Source organism: Malus sylvestris, chromosome 7 (assembly GCF_916048215.2).
Source record: "Malus sylvestris chromosome 7, drMalSylv7.2, whole genome shotgun sequence".
Taxonomy (NCBI): domain Eukaryota; kingdom Viridiplantae; phylum Streptophyta; class Magnoliopsida; order Rosales; family Rosaceae; genus Malus; species Malus sylvestris.
The window spans coordinates 31,072,498-31,093,933 of record NC_062266.1 but is presented as its reverse complement, the minus strand read 5'-3'; the positions used below and the strand labels follow the sequence as shown (position 1 = coordinate 31,093,933).

The 21,436-nt window shown below is 37.4% G+C and overlaps 4 protein-coding genes across 7 annotated transcripts; 1 reads left to right on the top strand and 3 right to left on the bottom strand.

The window, feature by feature from the left end:
* The first annotated feature begins 266 nt into the window (after positions 1-266).
* LOC126630629 (U-box domain-containing protein 35-like) lies at positions 267-5,344 on the top strand. 3 transcript variants are annotated; one of them, XM_050300780.1, is made up of 11 exons: positions 267-512; positions 896-976; positions 1,417-1,643; positions 1,755-1,876; positions 1,959-2,080; positions 2,644-2,834; positions 2,939-3,183; positions 3,371-3,481; positions 3,574-4,002; positions 4,091-4,840; positions 4,981-5,344. In XM_050300780.1, the coding sequence occupies exons 3-11, from the start codon at positions 1,451-1,453 to the stop codon at positions 5,161-5,163; spliced, it is 2,346 nt and encodes a 781-aa protein (XP_050156737.1). In that variant the 5' UTR covers positions 267-512; positions 896-976; positions 1,417-1,450; the 3' UTR covers positions 5,164-5,344. The 3 variants fall into 3 exon arrangements, with proteins under 3 accessions (XP_050156737.1, XP_050156738.1, XP_050156736.1); XM_050300779.1 differs by lacking the exon at positions 267-512 and adding an exon at positions 600-790; XM_050300781.1 differs by lacking the exon at positions 267-512 and having other exon boundaries at positions 599-976; positions 3,380-3,481.
* A 3,412-nt stretch (positions 5,345-8,756) lies between these two features.
* LOC126630641 (putative kinase-like protein TMKL1) lies at positions 8,757-11,340 on the bottom strand. Its single transcript, XM_050300794.1, has 2 exons — positions 10,265-11,340; positions 8,757-9,670 (listed from the first exon to the last, which is right to left on the bottom strand). Exons 1-2 carry the CDS (start codon positions 10,785-10,787, stop codon positions 9,063-9,065), a joined length of 1,131 nt encoding a protein of 376 aa, XP_050156751.1. The 5' UTR covers positions 10,788-11,340; the 3' UTR covers positions 8,757-9,062.
* A 3,422-nt stretch (positions 11,341-14,762) lies between these two features.
* On the bottom strand, positions 14,763-17,472 carry LOC126630651 (acid phosphatase 1-like). Its single transcript, XM_050300808.1, has 3 exons — positions 16,679-17,472; positions 15,937-16,146; positions 14,763-15,176 (listed from the first exon to the last, which is right to left on the bottom strand). Exons 1-3 carry the CDS (start codon positions 17,089-17,091, stop codon positions 14,999-15,001), a joined length of 801 nt encoding a protein of 266 aa, XP_050156765.1. The 5' UTR covers positions 17,092-17,472; the 3' UTR covers positions 14,763-14,998.
* An 861-nt stretch (positions 17,473-18,333) lies between these two features.
* On the bottom strand, positions 18,334-21,399 carry LOC126630648 (uncharacterized). Of its 2 annotated transcripts, none has more exons than XM_050300802.1 (8): positions 21,216-21,399; positions 20,819-21,095; positions 20,373-20,586; positions 19,842-20,008; positions 19,067-19,191; positions 18,866-18,926; positions 18,712-18,760; positions 18,334-18,602 (listed from the first exon to the last, which is right to left on the bottom strand). In XM_050300802.1, exons 2-8 carry the CDS (start codon positions 20,993-20,995, stop codon positions 18,523-18,525), a joined length of 873 nt encoding a protein of 290 aa, XP_050156759.1. In that variant the 5' UTR covers positions 20,996-21,095; positions 21,216-21,399; the 3' UTR covers positions 18,334-18,522. The 2 variants fall into 2 exon arrangements, with proteins under 2 accessions (XP_050156759.1, XP_050156758.1); XM_050300801.1 differs by having other exon boundaries at positions 20,819-21,005; positions 21,216-21,398.
* Between the last annotated feature and the right edge of the window lie 37 nt (positions 21,400-21,436).

Sequence of the window (21,436 nt, the reverse complement as noted above, 5' to 3'; positions counted from 1 at the left end):
ACGACTCTTACACTTCTTCTACTGTATAAAGAGGATTAGATTTCGAACTTTCATTCTCTAACAACTCAAATGTACTTGAATTTGAATGATGAATTATGTTTTAAAATGTATATTTTGTTGCTATATATATTTTTATTTGCCGTATCCATAGCGTATCGTATCTTAATTTTTAAAGATTTTTTATATCGCGTATCGTGTCGTATCGTATCGCCGTATCCGTATCCATGCTTCATAGGTTTTGGGCAATAGTAATTGCCTAGAACAACTTCCACGGGCCAGAATAAGGAGAGCAAGTGGTGGCACAGCCATGGTCGCTCAAATGTCCATGCAATTTAAGTCTTATCTTGCGTCATCAGCCAAGGTTGACGTCTGCCGATGAAGCTTGCAACGGTGGGTTCCATTGCAACAGCTCCAACAGAAGAGCCCAACGGCTCGATGACGCGGTGCATGAGAGCATTAGATTTTCGACAGCCTGATCTTGACCGTTGGATAAGGAGTTACTAATATTTTAGGTGTTTCTGTAAATTAATTATTAGTTCTGATTTTCCACAAGCGATAGATACAAAATCATGTTTGCATTGCTTTGAAAACAAATATAGACTGAAAAGTCGTCCCAGAAACAAAACGAACTGTTCCTCAAGTTGGTCCTTTTTTATTTATTTATTTGATTAAAAAAATCCAATAGATAATTATATTTCGTTTTTGTAGCTTTCAGCTACACCATATAAGAAATGCCTCACGAGTCACGAGTCACGAGTCATGCCAAAGTTAGGCTCTGAAATTTTTAGAGGCGAGACAAATTTAAGCTTTGGTTGCATTTGTGAGGTCATCTGATTCTGACCAGCTAAAATTCCAATTCTGCAACTTGTGGTTGAATGTTAACATGTTTTTGCAGAGAGAAACATAAATGGGGCTCTTTTCTCATTAGGAGTTCAGGAAGTGCTTAAAAGTTTGAGTCTTGAAGCTCGACCACCTGGTATGCTGTTCTTCTTTTGTTTTCTGTGCTTTGTTTTTCTGGGTTTTCGAATTTGTGTTGTTCTTTGAACTTTTGAGTGGCGGCTAATTGAATATTTGTCGGGAAATGATTTTCGCATACTTTTTTTTTTCTTTGTTTCTATGCTCTTTTTTTTTTTTTTTTGCTCACCTTTTGTTATGTTTAGATATTGAATTGAATAAAGCAAGAACATGTGTGCGTTGAAGAAGAAGAAAAAGGCGTGAGAAAATCATTTTTCTTTCGAAATTTTTGTTCTTTTTCGTAGTTTGAGGATTGGTTTTCGAAAATTCACTTTTGGGTCTGCAATTCAACTTCTCTCTCCAATTTACTCCTATTTACTTCATTTTTTTTATACTAATTGTTGTATTAGAAATGCTAAGTTATTTACTTATGCTTCTGGTTTTTGCTTCTACTTGCTACAGAGGATTTGCAGTGTCACAGAGGAGTGGTAGAGCAATGGATGGGAGTGAAATTACTGGAGAAGGTGTAAATTTCTCACCTCCTCCCTCAGTTGTTGGCATTGCTATCAGTGGGGACAAAAATAGCAAATACATAGTTAGGTGGGCTCTGGATAAGTTTGTTCCGGAGGGAAATGTTTTCTTCAAGTTGATTCATGTCCGGCCAAGGATCACCGGAGTTCCAACACCAAGTAAGCTTTGCTTCTTCGGGTTTGCGTGTCGCGAAACAAGTGAATCTTATGTCTTGAACAATTTTCCTTGTCTATGGTGTCTAGAAATTCTTGTTCTTGTTGTGATTGTAGTGGGAAGTCGGATTCCTATTTCGCAAGTACGAGAGGACGTAGTAGCTGCTTATAGAAAGGAAATGGAGTGGCAGGCAAGCGAAAAGCTTGTTCCATACAAGAAAATGTGTGCTTCTAGGAAGGTAAAACTTTCTTGGTCTTTGAAGTTTGATGGTAAGAAAATCGGAGGTGACAAAAGCGTAATCCGCTATATTTTGAATGCAGATGCAAGTAGATGTCGTACTAGTTGAATCGGATGACGTTGCAAATGCAATAGCAGAAGAGGTTGCTATGTCTGCTATATGCAATCTCGTCTTAGGTGCCCCATCTCGTGGCATTTTTAAAAGGTATTTGGTTGAAATGCAGTCAGATAGATTGACACATGTTGGACCTTTCTAATCATTTGTTAGTTATTCAGATTTTCTTCTTGTTTCTTTGGTCCCCGAGCATATATGATTTGGTTATCAAACTTTCAGGCTGTCGTTATAAATCACATGTCGGGTGGTCTGTGTGCCTTAAGTTGGAGTCTGTAGAACTTACAAGGTTGAGTTACTTCGTTAACTGAGGTTTATGTGCGTTAAAGGGGATGAAATTTCTCACAGACAACCTTAGTATGTTCACCCTTTGCGAACTTAAAAGCTAATAGAGAGAGGATATAAGTTTGGATAAAGAATTTGTGCTAGTTATCTGATAAATCAATCAATAGGTTCTGGATGGGTTCGCATTGAACTTCTGGTGAAGAAAAGATCCACGAGGCACACAACCGCCTACATACACGCACACACTCAAAAGCAAACTAATATTACTAATTAGGAATACAGAGAATCATCCATGTATCTTCTTTGTATTTTGTGAGCAATTGTGTCAGAATTGCTTTGTGAGTGATCATGTTAACAATTAATGCTCTTAGGAAACAAAACGGACTCTCCTCAAAAATCTCAGCCTGCACTCCAAGATTTTGCACCGTGTATGCTGTTTCAAAAGGAAAGTTGTCATCAGTACGCGCATCTGATGCTGAGTCAGTTGAAAGCGTCAAATATGAAAACAGTGACACATGTTCTGTCAGCAGTTCTTCGAGTAACACGTCTAGTTCACAGACAGGTAAGGCACATGACTAAGGTTGAATGTCATCTTCATATGTAGTGTGCTAATGGTGCTACCTATGCAAGTAGATGATTATTTAAATCCAGTCTTCTGTTTTCCAGGCACAGATCGCGGCTCGGTTAGTTCAAACTCTCATTTCCGTTCTCCTTCTTTGCCAATGCAGCGGTTTCAAGCTCTTACAAATATCAACCAGACCCTTCTTAGTACAAAGAAAAATTCAAATGACACCATCCATTCTAGATGCCAATCTCAGGATCTTGGAAGCTTTGTTACAGATTGCCAGTCATGGACTTCAGATCAAGCGTCCACCTCAGACGTGGTTACAGACTATTCACCGGAGAGCCAGGTAGCACTTCCTGGCTTCTTTTGACTTGGTTAGATGGTGCTTCTCAATGAATTATGCAGAAAAAGACATAGTTGGAAGTTCATATATGAGATGTCGTTTATGAATTACGTTGTGGGTAGTTCTCTTTGATTTCAACAGTATGAGAGTTGTATGTTTTTCAGTAGTGATTGAATTGATCAATTTCCAGACATCGCAGGCGACTTTCAACCTGGAGTTAGAGAAGCTAAGAATTGAACTCAGACATGCCAAAGGAATGTATGCAATGGCTCAAAGTGAGACTATGGATGCTTCTAGGAAGGTAGGCATTCTTATCCTTGTTGACAGCAAAAACTTCATGGTTCTTAATATCTTTAATTTGGATAGTAAGAAATTTTCCTTTTTGATATTCAGATATACAATTTAAATAAACTCCGGTTGGAGGAAGCAGTAAGGCTCAAGGAGATAAATTCTATGGAGGAGAAAGCGATAGTATCTGCAACACAAGAAAAGGAGAAGTATGAATCTGCTAAGAAGGAAGCTGATTACATGAGAGAATGTGTCAAAAGAGAAGTTGCACATAGGAGAGAAGCAGAGATGCAAGCCATGCATGATGCCAAGGAGAAAGAAAAACTTGAACACGCACTTGTAGGTCCTGTGCAACAATACCAGAAGTTTTCATGGGATGAGATTGTTACATCCACCTCATCTTTCTCCGAGGATCTCAAGATTGGAATGGGAGCGTACGGAACTGTCTATAAGGGCAACTTTCATCATACAACTGCAGCAGTGAAAGTCCTTCACTCTATAGAAAATCGCCAAACTAAGCAATTCCAGCAGGAGGTAAGTGACAATCATGACATAACGCAGTAAACTAATTATCCTTCCTGCATGTACTGAACACTATCTTACATTTCATTTTGGCTTGCAGCTTGAGATCTTGAGCAAAATCCGCCATCCCCATTTGCTTCTCCTTCTCGGTGCATGTCCTGATCACAGTTGTCTAGTCTACGAGTACATGGAAAACGGTAGCTTGGAGGACAGGTTGCTGCAGAAAAACGGTACACCACCTATTCCTTGGTTTGAGAGGTTCCGAATTGCTTGGGAGGTCGCCTCAACTCTCGTCTTTCTTCACAGCACAAAGCCAAAACCAATCATCCATCGTGATCTGAAACCGGCAAATATCTTGCTTGATCATAACCTTGTGAGCAAGATTGGCGACGTTGGCCTTGCCACAATGCTTAATTCAGATCCTTCTATGTCCAGTATATACAGCGATACAGGGCCTGTTGGCACTCTCTCTTACATAGACCCCGAGTATCAAAGGACAGGAATAATCTCTCCACAATCGGATGTTTATGCTTTCGGAATGGTGATCTTGCAGTTGCTTACTGCAAAACCAGCAAGAGCTATAACACATCTGGTAGAAACAGCTGTTAAGGATAAAAATTTGACGGATGTTTTGGACCCTAAAGCAGGTCATTGGCCAATGGAAGAGACAAGGCAGTTGGCTGAATTGGGATTGAGCTGTGCAGAGCTTCGACGCAGAGACAGACCTGACTTGAAAGAACAAGTAGTTCCTCTACTTGAGAGATTGAAAGAGGTTGCTGATACAGCAAAAAATTCAGCTCCTCCTGTTCAATGCCTACCTCCTAACCACTTCATCTGTCCAATTCTTAAGGTACGCATAATCGTTGGCAGTTCAGCGTCAAATTCTTACTGTTAAACACCACATTAGCGAGTCTCGACGTGTGACAGAATACGTAGTTTTTTATGACTTATTCCACCAAGTAATCTGTATGCCATGTTCTTTTGTTACAGGATGTGATGGATGAGCCATGTGTGGCCGCAGATGGTTACACTTATGACCGCAAAGCGATCGAGAAATGGTTCGAAGAGAACAATAACTCGCCGATGACAAATCTGCCATTGCCAAACAAGGATGTTATACTAAACTATACTCTTCTTTCTGCAATTATGGAGTGGAAGACCAGAAAACAATAGCATGTTCCTTTGTTAATTGTTATTTTTTAGGGTAACACTGGTGGGTTTGTTTATTGCGAGGCTGGCATTAGGTAGTGTTCAGGGTTGAATATTTTGTAAGTAGTTGAATTCGTCCATGGTTTCAAATTTCAATGGAGTTTCTGTTTTATCCAATAAAAAAAGAAATATTGAGATTCAAGAACCGAAGGCCAGAGAGTATTTTATTGGAGGACACGAAGGAACAAATTGTCAAGACTGGCGTGCTAATCATGTGACGTCATTTGAGAAAGTCAAAACACGTTCGATGTGTGGTTTTAAGTCTCTTCAAAATTGCGGCAAAAGTGTTGGGACAAGATGATGTGGTTCTCTGTCATACCAATGTGCCACGTGTCATGCCATGTACGTGACCAAATTATATATTTGTTTGGTTCGGTACTATGGTCTAAATTGGCATAAGGTTTATAAAGCACAAGATCTTGAGCAAAAAGTGTCAATTTCATTGTAGTGCAATAGAGATCATATGGGGTATATGAAAAACGAGTAAATCATTCACTTATGCTATAACATGCTAACACGTAAATTGATTAATAATATTATGTAATAGCGTGACCGTTATATTATCAAAATTTTACTTTGTCTTGAAGAGTAACCCACATTCTCATAAATATTATCACAATAACATATTATGCCAATAATATAATGTTAAAGTGAAAAGAAGCTTTTGTATCAATTTTAAATTTTTTTACTATGATTAAGGAGAGAGTTCAAAGCTATTACGGCAATTCAAGAGAGGAAGAGTTTCGAATCTGGAACGTATAGGTAAAAACTTAACACCCTATCCACTAAAAGGCCACATAAGAGAACTTTTGTATCGTACATATTTACAAAATGTCACTATAACAATCCCTACCTGTAATTATTATTGTTATTATTATTATTATTATTATTATTTTGGACGGTCATAATAATGTCATCTCTCACAGTCGGACCCAGAGCAACTTATACCCACCCACCCATGTATTCATATAGCAGCTACCCATGTGTTCATATGGCAGCCAGAGATCATGTAATTGAATCCGGATCCTTTTTGTGAGGCCATCTTCTTTAGCCCTCCAAGAAATTAATATTTTAATAAACAGTATAATATCATATTTCTTACCATTTCCAACCGAGGGTCAAAGGGTCATAGAGCTCGTTTTACCCCTGTCACAAAAAATCGTCTCCAACCAAGAGCCAAACATAATTTATTATTTAAATTTAAAAACTACAATAACTTAAATTTAAAACCTAAAACGTATATTTAAAAACTACAACTTAAATTTAAAAACTACAAATTAAATTTAAAAATTACATTAATTTAAATTTAAAAACTACAACAACTTAAATTTAATATAATCAACATTATCTTCATCATCTGCCATTGTAGGAGTATAGTTAGAGGTAAACAACTACTGCCGGGTCATAATATATATTTTTTCCTATCAAAATAGGCCTTACTCATTGAAGTGTAATTCGAAGTGTTCTCTTCCATATTCTTATCATTCATCTCGTCTTGTATTTGTTTGACCCGTTCTTCATGCCTACGGTTCTTTTCTTCCGCGGCAATAGCATTTTGCTCCGTCATTAATCGCAATAAGGCCGTCACTTCCTATTGAGCAGCGTAATCATCATTTGCCTTACCCTTTTCCTTCAACCTTCGAGCCTTGTTTCATCACATAGCCCTAGGTATGGAACCTTCACCCGAAGACGGATTTTCTACCCATGTTTGTTGAATGGTAGGAGATTCATCTTCATCCATATCTACAGCTGAGGATGCAATTCCGAACACCGGCGTAGGACCTACTCTATGTTGAGGTGGATCTTCAAATAACACTCACTCTTTACAAATTTCCCAACAACCGTGAAATTGAAAGGGTTTCGAGTTGCCCTCCATATACAATTCCTTCGCTTGGTATACCTAGAAAATATAATTACAAAAATTAAAGGAAATTAATTTATGAAATTAAATATTTAAAATAAATTGTGAAAACACTTATTTCATCGTAGTAATTAGCGTCGTTTTCATGTCTACTTGTGGCTGCTAACAGTGCTTGATGCCATTTGTTCAAACTTGGCTGAAGATGTTTCTTCCATCTTGAAGAACAACTCTCGTGGTTTTGGATATTTGGTGGAGTGGTGCCTTCGTAGAACTCTAAGTATTTTTTGGACACACGAGTCCAAGCACCTTCACTTGTTTGAGAACTCCCCTCACACTATCTTCCGGCACCCATCTATAAGCTTTACAAAGAGCTTCATCTTATTTTCGGGTCCAAACCCTAGCATTGCAGACAATGCCATTTGAAAATTATTGAAAAAATTGAAGGAAATATTTTTGGAAGAAGTAAGAAAATATGAGAATTGAAATAGTGTAGGAATGGTGAAAATTTTATGAGGAATGGTGAAAGAATGGTTTAGGTATTTATAGGAAAAAATGAGAATTTTTTAGAATTAAAAAAAAAAAACCAATGGTAACTGACGTCAGCTAGCCGTTAGAGATTCAAAAGGGCTGGCTCATTTGGGCCGCCCGGTTGGCTCTTTGGCCTACCCTCAGTTGGAGATTATTTTTAGGCTATTTTCGGCCCTCTGGACCATTCAGTTGGAGATGGCTTGAGATTCCAGGGATCTGTGAATTATATCTGTTCATAGTACGTCGTGCAGTAAAAAATCATTTTAAATATTTTTATTTAAAATTAAATACAAACAGTACCTGATAAAAACTGATCGTACGATGTACAACAAAAGGGCACGATTTACAAATCCTTAAAATCCTCACAAAGGGAACTGGAGAGGATTCTGTTGATAATTAAGGAACGAACAAGAAACGAACGTGGGGAAGAGAAAGTGACAATCCAATTGGATTTAATTTGATGTGATGAAACGAAAGAAGTTTCCAATTTTCAAATCTTAGAACAGTCCAAGTTAAATTATTTTGGGACAAGTTGATAGGCCTGTTAAAGTACGAATGCATCATCGACATTGCTGATATTATATAAATAACATGTCACATTTTTGTAGCCACAATGTTATTGATGCATTACGGATGAGATTGAGATATTAAAAATTCATTTTCAATGAAAAAAAAAGACGTATGTTACATAGCGGAGCTACGAAACTTGAATTGTTAGGTTATGAAAGAGGCGACCTTAGGCTAATAAGGCTTTCTGTTTTACGGGGTCGAAGAAAGAAACATTTATCGTACGCAGTTTTACTATTTTTTTCCAAAAAACCTATTTCTATGACTCAAACCCGTGAACCTTTGAATCACAAAAGAGCAACCTTTCCGTTCCCGACAAATTTGGATTTAGAAATGAGCAAATTTTCACTGCTCACCTTTGATTAAAGGTTCCTTCTTTTATAATTTGTGCTCGACAATATGAAGGCTAGGTGGACCATATGCAATCCTTTGTCTCAAGCTGCTCATGCTTAGCAATAAAGAAATATGCAATCTGACCAACTAAATCACCAACTTATCATCCTTAATTCGTGTGATGGCTGAAATGTGATTTCTCCGCAAACTGAAGTTTTCAACTTTTTGAGGTAGGACAAGATATGGATCAATTCCGACGAAAGAAAGATACAGAAAATTAAATGTTTTGGCGTTTATAGCTCATCTATATTTTTACTATACATGTCTATGTCAATATGGACATTGTTGTTGGCATGGCCATCAATCCTGCAAATTTTACAAAATACAGATATCCTGAAATGAAACTTAATTACACCCGAAATGTAAATGTGACGATAGCTCAAATCAATGTCAACCAAGCACTTCCATGCGTTTAATTGTTTTACACGACAGTGCGTTATTGGCTCGAAATAACGTCATGGTGCCATCCTAGGTGTAGTTACTACTTATCCTACCCAAACAATGCTCGTAGTGTTCAGTTTCTTCCGATATCTTCAAGCTTCCACAGAACTTTCTTGGTGTTTGGTCTAAGCGATGGAGAAGGAGCACAACATGCCATAGCAAGCTGAAAGAATTTGAGAATCTGTTCTCTAGCGACCGGGATTTCACCGTCGCCGACGCCGACGCCGCTATTGAGAAGCAAATCTGGATGGAACAAGTCATGGATTTTATGTCCAAGCACTGCATTCCTCATGAAATTTGGCAAACTAAAATCCTCGTCGGGTGTTGTTGGATTTTGATTAATTGGTTCCTTCCCTGTGAGCAATTCAAGCAGTACAACCCCAAGGCTGTATATATCAGTCTCTTCATTCGCATCCCGCATTTTTATCAGCTCAGGTGCTTTGTAGCCTTCGGATGCTGAGACTTCAAGCATTTCCTGGCCAGCAGTTGGATTCAACAGCAGATGCAGGCTGAAATCCGAGACGAAAGGGCGATAGTGGCGGTCCAAGAGTATGTTTTTCGACTTGAGATTGCCGTGAATTATTGGCTTTTCGAAGCCAGTGTGAAGGTGATCCAAGCCTTTGGCTATACCAATTGAGATCCTATAGATTATGGGCCATCTGTGAGAGTCAGGGTTGCTTTCTGCCATTGAACACAAAGGTTTGTCTATCAGTTTGTAGTTCATGGGAACTAAAAATATACAGGCAAAGACAACTTCTAAGAGGAAATCTCCAAAATTTGGCAACGATAAGAACATATGGAGATGTCACAGAGGTGGTATCCTAACTAAATCACGTAATGTCACATGGGGAAAGTTTAAATGACCGACAGCTTGGGATCCCGCTACAATGACATTCCGATGTAAGGAAGTTTCTTTCCGACAGGCAGCATATATGAATTATGAAGGAAATAATCCAAATATGGTTGTAGAACATGCACGAAGGAGATCAAATTTATGCAGAGAAAAACAGAAAAGTTAAAAGCAGAACATGGAAATCTGTGCGGAACAGATTCGGGGAAAAACAGAACAGATTTTTCAAGCCAAAACTTTTTGATTTGATTTTTTTGAAACACAATGCAAAAACCCAATTGAGTAAAAACTCTAGTTTCCTAATAAAACCAAACAAAAAAAGAATTCAAGTTTCTTTCCCATCACATTCTTGGCATTTTCTGGGCAACCAAACAGAACAAAAGCAAAAACAGACCAAACGAGGCAAGAGAAATTAGAATCATCACCTCTCACAAATTGAGCCAGATTGCCGCGCCAATAAAACGGATGAATCAGAAGCTTCTCACCTCTCGGCCCTGCATAAAATCCCAAAAGAGGCACCAAATTATGATGCCTTACGCACCCCAAATGCCGAACAACTTCACCAAAATCTTCAACTTTTGCCGTGCAAACAGGCCTCATAAACCTCAGCAACTTCACTGAGTTGCTGCTCTGCAACAAAGCCTTATACAGCGTGCCATAGTTCGATTTTCCGATCACTTCCCCCGGAGCATCGAGAATGTCACAGACTGTGAGGTCCTCCCCATCCTGAAAAGTCACCAGCTCCTCCTCTGCCCCCACAACCTCCTCTTGCTTCTGCTCTGTTTTTTCCACATCTTTTTGCTCACTTTTTCCAGTTTTCTTGCAGTAAAAGTAGATGAAAAGCAGGAAAAACACCAAAGTTGTCGATGAAGTCAGTGCAACAATCAAAGTTAGCATCTGGGTTTTGTTCATTGTGTCAAAAAAATGCAATTTCTTCATGTGAAACATTGGAGGAAAACCCAATTTAGTGATCTGGGTTTGATGTGGTGAGTTGAGAAAGTGATGAACATATTGCAGGTGTGGATAGTTTTCATGGAGAAAGACTTGAATGCAGGTAGGAGTAGAAGACAAGGAAATTAAGATGGGACTGCCTTTTTAGTTGAGAGTGTGTGGAATCCAAGACTTTTGGGAATTATGAGGGGGGAAATAATCTTTTTATTTACTGGGAAAACAGAATTTAGAGAGATAGAGAGAGAGAGAGAGAGAGAGGTGATGGTGTTGGAGAGGGGGAGAGATGAGAAGATGAGCTGTATGGCAGAAAACTTGGAAGACGGATCTAAGGCATGTGATGTTGAATCTGTTTTGAGTGTTGTATTTGTGCTTTGAGAGTGTGAAAGATCACTTTGGCCACCAAACCAATATTCCTCATGTCATTTTTGCATGGACCTTATCTCTTTTTTCTGATTGATATGCCAATGGAAGGAAGGAATACTGAGATTTGGAAGTTGGAGACAAAAAGTGATCACCTTTGTAGAAAGTGGTATTTTTTCTTTCTTTTCTAAAAGTAAATGACGCGCACTTAAAGTGTTTATAAACGTTGTATCTGCGTACATTTAAAATTATGTGTTCTGAAGCACAACTGGTTTGGTATCTCTTAAATTCTTTTAAAAAGTTGGGGCCTTACTTTTATTTGATAACTGAAAAAATTGTTGTTTTTTTTTTTAAATTATGGGTCTAAAACAGCAGAAATGAGAAGCAGCCCAAGCCATGCTTCTCAAGAAAATGTGTTTTCTTTCATTGGAGGTTGGTGAACAATACCAATTAATGAAATTTTCATACTGATAATCCTACCCCTAATGTTTTATTTTTATTTTTATGTTAAACGCATTTTGAGCATTATAGTTTACCAATCACTTATCTTTTTCTTTCACAACGATTTATTCCCACAGTACAACATAAGTAGTTTTAAAAAAAAAAAACACAGTAACCCCAAACTAATCTGCAAATAACTTATACTTAAAAGAAGGTAAAAAATAACTATATCTGCATCTGAACTTTTGTGTTCGATTGAGCACTATAGTTTACCAAACACTTGCATTTTTCTTTCACAGTTGTTTATTCTCATAATGCATCAGATGCAGTTTAAAAAAAAAAAACACAACAACTCCAAACTAACCCGCAGGTAACTTATACTTAAAAAAAGGTAAAAAATAAAGAAAAATAAAGAAAAGTAAAAAAAAAAACTTCTCTTTTAACAAAAAAAACCATTTTTAAAGGTATTATAAATAGTACCAATTAAAAGTAAAAATGTGATTTTTCATTCAAAGTAAACAGTACCGGAAGTGTTTTGTTAAAACTCTCTAAAAATAACTATATAACTTTTGTGTTCGATTTCATTACATCACTCGTTCTAAAATTGGATTTGATCATTAAAGAAGTGAAGGGGGGTCGAGGAAGGAGGGATGTCATATCAATTATGCTATGGAGTTTCTGTCGTTTTGTTATAAAAACATAAGGGACATATACGACTTTCAGAAACATGTAGCTGCAAAGTCTTTACAAAATACGCGTATCTTAATTTCCCTTACTTTGGAAGCAATTTTTTTTTTTTTACATTTTGTTCATATTTAACAAATAAGTTGCAAGGTTATTGTCGTTTATTAAACTATTGGCAGAGTAAGAAATTGGAGACCATTTTCAGATCCAAATTTGTTCAATTACTATAAATTAATATATTAAAAAAGAAAAACAATGTTGACACATGACCTAGATTAGATGTACTTTGTTTGCTTTTGAATTTATTTTGCGTTTACAACAAAACAATGGAATAATAACGGTAAAATTGCTTTTTTGTAACTATTACAAGTTTGAGTAGTAAAAACAATCTTGTTGCAAAGTAAAAGCAATAGATATTTCCTCTCTCATTCGGCTCTCGCAAATAGAAAGCTTTGTTTGCTTAGGTTGTCCTTTAAGAAGGAAATTCTATGGTCTTTGGTACCGCAAGGTCAATCTATTTTAAATATTGGACTATGATGCTACAGTAACTACAATATGTTCTATGTGAGTTGCTTTACGTGTGGCTAAACATTTATAATGGGCATAATTATTATTCAACAAGAAAAAATGTCCTCAATTTTCTTATTTTAAAATGGAGATTAGTTGGTGACTTCGCAAAAGCAGTTTATTCTTCTAAGAACCGAGAAGACTTATAAAGGTGTTTTAGCCTCCCGCTGATCATTATCGTGTGATTTATCAATAACAGAAATCGAACTCAAGACGTGCTGTATGAAATATGAGCTTGAAATTTATCCTCAACTATTGAAAAATTGTCTTCTTGACAAAATTTTAAATTCCTTATTGCAATTACTAAATACAAATTAGGGTTTCTTCATAATTAATTTGTAATTATGAAGGTTAAGTGGCGGTTGGAGGAGACAGTTGCAAATTGATAAGTGGCGGTTGGAGGAGGCAATTTGTTAATTTACGGCGGGGATTGATGAGTTGTTTGGTGGCCCTCATCAATGTGGTGTTTTTGGGCCCACCATCTCTTGATCGAAATCAAACGCGTAGGACCGGACCTCCCCACCGCGTGAGGCATGATGCTTTGGGGCTATGTCAAACGAAGTGTAGTCTCTACAGACACGTGTGATCCATTTACTGGATCTTAATTAATCTAAGAATCCGCTTAAATTCTTAAAATAGGGGTGAGTTTTGTTTTATTCGATTTAGTTTTGAGAACTTTAACAAAAAAATCCTGATACTATTTATTTTAACGAAAAATTACATTTTTACACTAAAAAGTCAATCTTGATACTATTCAATTTACCTTTTATTTTGTCCTTATCGTTAAAACTCAAAGTTTTCAAGCCAATTTTATTAGTTTTCCTTTTAGTTTTTTATCAAGATTGAAAATCAAACCAAAATTATTATTCTGTTCGGGTTAATTTTTGTTTTGTTTCGGTTGGGATTTTTTATGTTCGTTTTGTTTTTTTTTTCAAATTATTTTTCTTTTCAACCTATAAATTGGAGAGAAATTGAAGAAAAAAAATCTAGGGAATAGGGCTTTAATATATTTGGCCTAAGGCTGAGTTTACTTGGCTTTGGATTGAAATTAGACTTGGAAAATGAATATCCAACATAAATAAATAAAAAATATTAATTTATATCTCATTCAATTCAATTTGGATTTTAAACCACCAAAATCGAAACCAAACTAATAGTTTTCAGTTCGGTTATTTTTTTTTTAATTTTCGATTTGCTTTGCAATCGTTTTTGTTTTTTTTCGGTTGTGGTTTGGTTTTTTGTCACCATTTTTTTCGGTTTTCCGAGCCCACCCCTAAAAATTTGTTGGATCAAGATGAGTATTTGTTTTGGCAACACAGCATCAACTTACCCTGAATTAATACTACACCCAAAAATGGTCCCAAAAACCAAGTCCAACATATAAGAGAAAAATATTATTCTCAAGTCTCTACCTAACTAATCTGATATGAAAGTCAATTTTAGACTGCACCAAATATGACCCTAACCCTAAGTCAGTAAGGTCTTAAATGCTCAGACAATGACTGATTAAATGGACAGCACAACATTTTACCCCTCACCACTCAAAAAGTTAGGGTTTGGGGCACCAAAATATATGAGAAAATTGGAGCGATGCTCCTTGAATTTTGGCCCAATTAGAGTTTTGGTTCTTGAACTGAAAATTCGTGACTATCGATCTTTAAACTTGTTTTAATATGGAGCAATGATCATTTTGGCTAACTCTATAAAAACTTCCACCCAAAATAAAGGGTTTTGAAGGGACAAAAAACGGATAGAAGTTCTAACGGAGTTAATCAAAATGACCATTGCTCAACATTTTAACAAGTTCATCGACCAAGACTCACAAATTTTTAGTTTAGGAACAAAGCTCCAATCGAACTAAAGCTCAAAGATCATTGCTCCAATTATCTCCAAAACATATAGAATAACAATACAACTCAATAGACAAAGTACTCACTCAAGTGGTTCATTACAATTCCAACCAGCCAAAGACCTCCATTACAATTTTCTCTCTGAGATAGGATTCCAATATATGATGCAGTTTGATATGAACAATTCACTGGATTATGTGTGTATGGCATCATGAACTAAACCAGTACAAGCTGCACAACAATTATAAGACAGCTTGATTTGTATCAATCGGTACGATAGTTTTGAAACGAATGACGCCTGCCCTATCATGGAATATAATACATAGGATTCGGAAGCTTGAACGAGCGGAGGGAGACTGAGGTACCCAGTAAATCACTCCACTGGTCTCCGGAATTCCCAAGTATTCTATATCCCTCCTTTTCCATCTCACTCCTCTTCTCTGACTTGTAAATCGTCGCCAGTTTCTCGCGGTCATCAGCGGACCTGCACAGTACGTAAAAAGCTTTATGTTAGCGTATATAACGAGCACTGTCTTAAAATGAAAGCTTCAAGTTTACGCTCTATGTTCAAATGATTTCGAGAACAAAAGGAAGAGAGGAGAGAATACGAATCAATGTCAAACAGTGATCATAAAAAAATTTGGCGAATGATGAGCTTGTTTACCCGACTGAAAGCTTTACATTTTAACTTCCATCCTTATTTTATTCAGACATGATCATCAAATGACACTGAGATGATAAACACACGATGCGATGATGTTTTACAGATTTACGAATAGGGAACCAAATATTTATCCGTAATGCAGGATGAAATCATCAAAACGGTGCACCAACCACCCCTAACAAAGCCATTGGGTCTAATTATCAAACAAAATTCAAAATAATTAAGGCCATTGTTTCATCTAGGTAACACCTTAGGCCTGTAGGGGAGGTGTGTCCTTAATATCGATGTGTGACTAATGTATATGCATATGCATATGTGCAGGACACAACTAAAAACCAAATCATATTTTCATCTGATTGAAACAACATTCTTCCATTTCAATTATTTCTAATTCTAAGCAAGTAATTATGCAGGAAAGTTACAGCAACAAGACAGGTAATCTAACTTTTCTTCGAAATTTACAACGATTACTCATGCTAAGACAATCAAATGCAATAGATATATGGATACTTATACTAGTCAGGCAATGCAGTACAACAATTCAGTTCCATATCAATTCATAAGCGACATTCGTATTCACCTCAAAATAAGCTTATGCCAATCTCGAAACCCTGCATTGTTCAGATTCTCAACAGTAACCTTCCTTTTCCCTTCGGTGCGCCCCGTGAGCAAGAAAACCTTAAAACCCAAACTCAAGACCTCTTCATAGAGTTTCAAGCTGGACTTTATGGCAGGTGCCATGGCCTTCTCAACCCACTTATCAAACTCCACATTATCAAAAACCTCCAAGCTACAAAATTACACACAATATCCACATCAACACATAAATATATTGTCATAAAAAACAGAAAGAACTCAAACCAACAAATGATGATAAAATTCAATGAAATTTAGAAAACAGGATTCTGGTTGTACTTTTCAAACAACATAAACCTTTCCAGTTGATAGATTTCTAGATATTATCTGCGTTACGAGTTCCAACATTCCAATTTTCTTTCGAATGCTCGGCTATAAAACCGCCTTCTGCAACTCTTGATACAAATTTTCATGACAAAAATTCTCATTCAACTCCGCCTATGTCTTACATGGCCGGTCCCAAGCCCGGATAAAGGAGGAGGGGGAGGGCGTCAGGTAGTCGACAGCCGGCACTCCATGATCACGTCGAATCCTTATGAACTAATTCACTTAGCTAACTAGAAGGGTCCGTTTCATTGAAATTCTACTATTATTAAGTTCCAAGCAATCAAAATTCAATAATTTGCTACACTATCCAATAATCCAAACAAAATTTAAATTTCTCAAAGGAAGTTGAAGAATCGTACCCGTAACCATGGTCAGCATAATAGGGAAGATTAGAGAGCAGCGTGTCATCAATGTCGAAAATCCACACATCCTTTCCATCACCATTCAATTCAACACTCTTGGCGTAAACCCCAGCCTCCTTAGACACCCTTTCGAGATCGAACCCGTAAGCCCGACCCGTCAAGTAATCCTTGACATACTCCGCACACTCCTCCGGGATTGTTTCCCAGGGATTGACATTGTTTGCTTCCACAGAAAATCTCCAGCTGGCGCAGTGTAATCCGAGCTCATCCTCCAATTCCTTGAACTGGGTCTCGGTGTTTTCTTGGTATTCAAGGATCAACGGCCGCGGCAGGAGGTGGGAGTCGAAGGTCCCGTGAGAAAACGCGACGGAAAGCAGGGAAAAAAGAAGGCAAATTTTCAAAAACTTCATGGTGGTCGGTGGAGAAAGACTGCGAATTTGGGTGAATTTGAAGAAAGCGAATTCTGGGTATTGGACAAGATTGAAGAAGATTTTGTGGGTATATCTGAAAATCGGTGGAGGGAATGTGGGGAAAGCGAAATCTGAAAGAAAAGGAAAATGAAATCTGAAAGAAAAGGAAAACGTGTTTCTTTGGTGTGCGAAGGAGAAACCCCTAATGGAACAGTAACCTCTGAGGTTTAGGTTTTAAGAGGACAACTTGGAGGGTGTGGCGTGCGAGTGAAGTCAATGTAGAGAGAGAAAGAGGAGAGAGAGAGAGAGAGAAACTGAAACAAGAAGATTTGAAAGTTGGGGTTTTTAAAGAGGTTGACGGAAGAGCTCTGAGACGGAGCACGTAAATATATAGAATATATGAAGGGAAGAAAGATCCTCAAATATTCTGGGAAATGTGGGACCCAGCCTCTGGGTAGCAGAAGACAAATTATGACATTTAATATAAGAGTAAGCCCAAACCAACGACCCGAAGCCCATTAATAATCAGGCCCCGAAGCCTGTGTGATGCATGAAAGAAAAGCCCAAACCCAAAAACAGACCTTCGGGTCAATGTTTTAATAAGGATAAAAGGTAATGTCGCTTTTACCCCACTAATTACATAAAAAGCAAAAGGTGTTTCTTGACATTTCGTAGCTTAATTGTGCTGTTTATCACAAGAAATTTTTTGGTGTACCTAGAATACCGCTATTGTGTAGGCCTAAACCCTAAATAACAAAAAGGGAGCCGTGGATTCCTGCACAATACATTTTCAGGTATGTTATGGCTAAAGTAGTTTTGTCCAGACGTCTAAGTCAAAAACCTCTAGCTAAAAAACACTTGTTATTTAGTTTTAGTTATTGAAATTGACAACAATCGTTCTTTTCTAAGTGAACTAAAAAGTTATTTTTATAGTTATTAGACTTCCAAGTTATATGAATAATGCATCCAAAGTGACAACCACATAATCCTGACTGGAAAAAAGAGAAAAATTGGTTTTCTCAAGTGCTTGACGAACTAGAGCAAAAACATCACTGCCTCTCTCTTTGTAAAACTCGCTTGAAAATGCTTTTAAAACGATTGAAAAGGCATTTCGAGAAAATATTTTGAATTCTAAAAGCACTTGAAGTGGGTTTTTCAAGATTCACCTGCGTTTTTACTAAGAATTGGTTTCAAAAACATTTTCACCAAATTCTTTCAATCATTTTAAAAGCACTTACAATCTAACTTGTAGTCTCCATCTTATTGAATCACGGTTTCAAGAATAAAAATATAAAAATAACAATAAAAACAAAATTAAAGTTAATTTTGATAATTGCACAAATATTTTATTGTGATCTTCTTTTACAAGTCCATGATTCGAGTGAAGTTTTCTTCCAAACGACGGAAACTTGAAAGTGAGTAGGTGGATTCTCACTTGGATGCCTCCGATTTCGCTTTCTCGCCCTTCAGCGGAGTAAACATGAAATTACCAGAAAACATAGCTTCTCTGTCTGCACATCCAAATTACAACGTTATATCTCGCGAAGAGATGAGAGTTTTTGTGCAATCTCAACAGAACCGAATGCGGAACAGGAAACACAAAGAACAAACAAGGGATACCTGTTAAGGACAGGCAAGAAAGTTCCCGGCGAATATATCTTGCCATTGCCTGCATGTACATAAAATTTCATTGTAACTCTATGCATCATATAAGAGAGTTATTAGTTAATGCTGAAAGCCATTGAAAGTTTGCCAGTCAAGGAAGGGAACATGCCTGGACTGCTCGTGATGCATCTCCAGTTGGTTGTGATGAACCATCGTCAGAAAAGACATTCCTGCAACATCGGTGCAGAAAGGTTAATACGTATTCCATGATTAAAAGTTTGACAATTTTTATGTTGGGGCTAGGGAGGGTTGATGATGTATATTATATTAAAGGTGGGTGAACAATGGACCGAGCTTGGTAAAGATTTACCTCCATATCACATTTTGCAGATCATCCAGTTTAGCCTCTGGAAGCAGGGCAGCATCATAAGCGACAATATTTCCATAGAATATCTTCTCCAAATCCTTCATCCATCTAGTCAGTAGTAAGTTGACCTAAGATTTCAAGGGCAAATTAATCAATCAGCATGCTTAACGGTAAATCCTATGCTCTAATATAATGCACCAATGAACCTAATGCTGAAGTCTCAAATATTATTAGCCTCCTAGTATGTTGACAGAGCCAAGTAATTGGAAAATGTGCATAGAAGCACAAGTGTGTAACGTCAAAGATGTTAAACAGTCTTAGATATAGCTATTTATACATGAATGTATTTGAGAATTGAGCAGGCCAAACAAAGCATCTATTTTTGGTATTCATGTGCTTGAAAAAGAATCTGCAGATTCTAAGAGATAAATAAACAAATAACATTATCTGCGCCTCAAGTGTCGACAGACCAACATAAAACATAAAGAAAGTGTAAGCAACCTCAGGCTTAATGGTAGGACACCCTAAAAATGATATAAACACATATGGTATAGCAAGCATGTTCTCATAACTTCTTATGCCAAAAGCACAATAATTCAAACCTATGGTCATTGAGCCATAATACATAAAGAAAGGTTATTATCAACAGCTTATTGAGTTCTTTTCAAGGACGAATGAACTACATTTGAGGGTATCTAGAAATAACCTCATAAAAGCCAACTAAAGTGTCGTATTAAGTTCAAAGCAGAAGATTTAAGTTTAACATAAGGGAACATACCCCAGCCTTAGATACCCTAAGTTCCACATCATGATTGTAAATCTCATATATGTATTGCCCAAATTCAACACCATCCTTTCCCTCTTCTTTCAACCGGCGTAAGCAAAGCCACATATGAAGTACAAGTAGAGAGAACGTTGTCTTAAAGGTTTTCTCCAAATTGAATACTGCATATTAGGAGAAAAGTTTAGTTCCTACACAGAGCTATGTAACTGATGTTATTTCAAGTAAAGTTTCCAAACACAAATAGACAGTTTCCTGGGCCCAAAAAATAGAAAATTTCTCATCTCCTACAGAAGGTGAGAATAATTTAGAAATGAATAAGATAAAATGGTTGATTCTTTTACATTAAATGATGTGGAGGTGTTACTGCACAAACGCAGAAAACCCAATACATCCTTTTTTGGCTACATAGAAATGCTTCCACAAAAGATAGCCCATTCCCCACTCCCTCAACCTTATGTTCATGTGAAAATTCCCCCACCCCATGTAATCATAAATGACGAGGAGAAAATAAATCGAAAAAATGACCTTCATAGATGCCCGGCTTATCAACTTGTGAAACGATTCGCTTATACACGACATTGGCCCCTCGAATAGACTTGCTTTGTTTGCTATAAAACAGCAACATCCTAAGAATCGCACGCTTAAAGCTCCCGTATTGTGGCTCATCAATTCTCAATGGGGAGTCCGGGGCCAAAGCCAATGAGGAGGGCTTAGACCAAAACAATTTGTCCAAATTTACCTGTCCAACATTGTTACGCAAAGTCTCAACAATAAACTAAACAATAAATATATGCACACATAACCACAGAAACATGGTCACAAGAAAACAGGTTCACCATTAATGATTTAATTTCAGGATACTCTATACCCATTAACAAGAAAACCATCAAACCCGGTTCAAATTACAACCAATGATTACTTAAATCAGAAAGCTTGATTACTAAAACCAAAAGGGTAGCTTCAAATCGTACCACTGGCTCGGCAGGTAGAGGTTTTTCCACGGTAAAAGCGGTATGGGGAGCAACTGCAGCAGCAGCCCTGGCATAGGTTTGGCGCGAAACAACATAGAATTCGTTTCTGAGATTCAGGTTCTGCTGCGTACCCAGCCTCGAGAGCTGAGCAACAGCTCTGCTCCATCTCGGCAGCATCTCGAGCTCCCTATTCAATGCATTCACAGAGACATTTCTTCAAACAAGTACAGGGCACAACAACACCGCACAGATATTCATCTTAAACACATTAATCGACCTAAATAAACAGAAATCCAGGATCAATATTTTCCCGCTTTCATTTATTTTCTCGGAAACCAAACAGAAAACAAACACAAATCAGTATCGAAAATCAGTTGACAAGGAAATGTGCAGGTACCTTAGATTGGAATTCGAAAGGTTTTGAGTTGCAGTTGATGGAAATGCTTGAGAGTTTTGTGATTCCAAAACCCTACAGAGGAGTGCGCGAATGAGAAACGGACCGGGAAGGAGGAGCGCGCGTAGTAAAAAAAACTAACGGCAGCGACTGCGTAGGCGTGGAAGTCCGGCAAACCCCAAGTGCTCTTTCCCTTTTTTTCTTCCACTAATTAGGGCCTGTAT

Bases quoted from the DNA above. Each gene is read 5' to 3' on its own strand.
- LOC126630629 (XM_050300780.1), top strand. From the start codon at position 1,451: ATGGATGGGAGTGAAATTACTGGAGAAGGTGTAAATTTCTCACCTCCT. The intron at 1,644-1,754 runs GTAAGCTTTGCT...TTGTGATTGTAG, and splicing joins CACCGGAGTTCCAACACCAA to TGGGAAGTCGGATTCCTATT. The intron at 2,081-2,643 runs GTATTTGGTTGA...TAATGCTCTTAG, and splicing joins TCTCGTGGCATTTTTAAAAG to GAAACAAAACGGACTCTCCT.
- LOC126630641 (XM_050300794.1), bottom strand. From the start codon at position 10,787: ATGTTTCACATGAAGAAATTGCATTTTTTTGACACAATGAACAAAACC. The intron at 9,671-10,264 runs GTGATGATTCTA...GTTCAATGGCAG, and splicing joins TCTGGCTCAATTTGTGAGAG to AAAGCAACCCTGACTCTCAC.
- LOC126630651 (XM_050300808.1), bottom strand. From the start codon at position 17,091: ATGAAGTTTTTGAAAATTTGCCTTCTTTTTTCCCTGCTTTCCGTCGCG. The intron at 16,147-16,678 runs GTACGATTCTTC...GTAATTTTGTAG, and splicing joins TATGCTGACCATGGTTACGG to CTTGGAGGTTTTTGATAATG. The intron at 15,177-15,936 runs GTGAATACGAAT...CGTACTGTGCAG, and splicing joins TGGCATAAGCTTATTTTGAG to GTCCGCTGATGACCGCGAGA.
- LOC126630648 (XM_050300802.1), bottom strand. From the start codon at position 20,995: ATGCTGCCGAGATGGAGCAGAGCTGTTGCTCAGCTCTCGAGGCTGGGT. The intron at 20,587-20,818 runs GTACGATTTGAA...AATGTTGGACAG, and splicing joins CTCTACCTGCCGAGCCAGTG to GTAAATTTGGACAAATTGTT. The intron at 19,192-19,841 runs GTATGTTCCCTT...TTGAAATCTTAG, and splicing joins TTAGGGTATCTAAGGCTGGG to GTCAACTTACTACTGACTAG.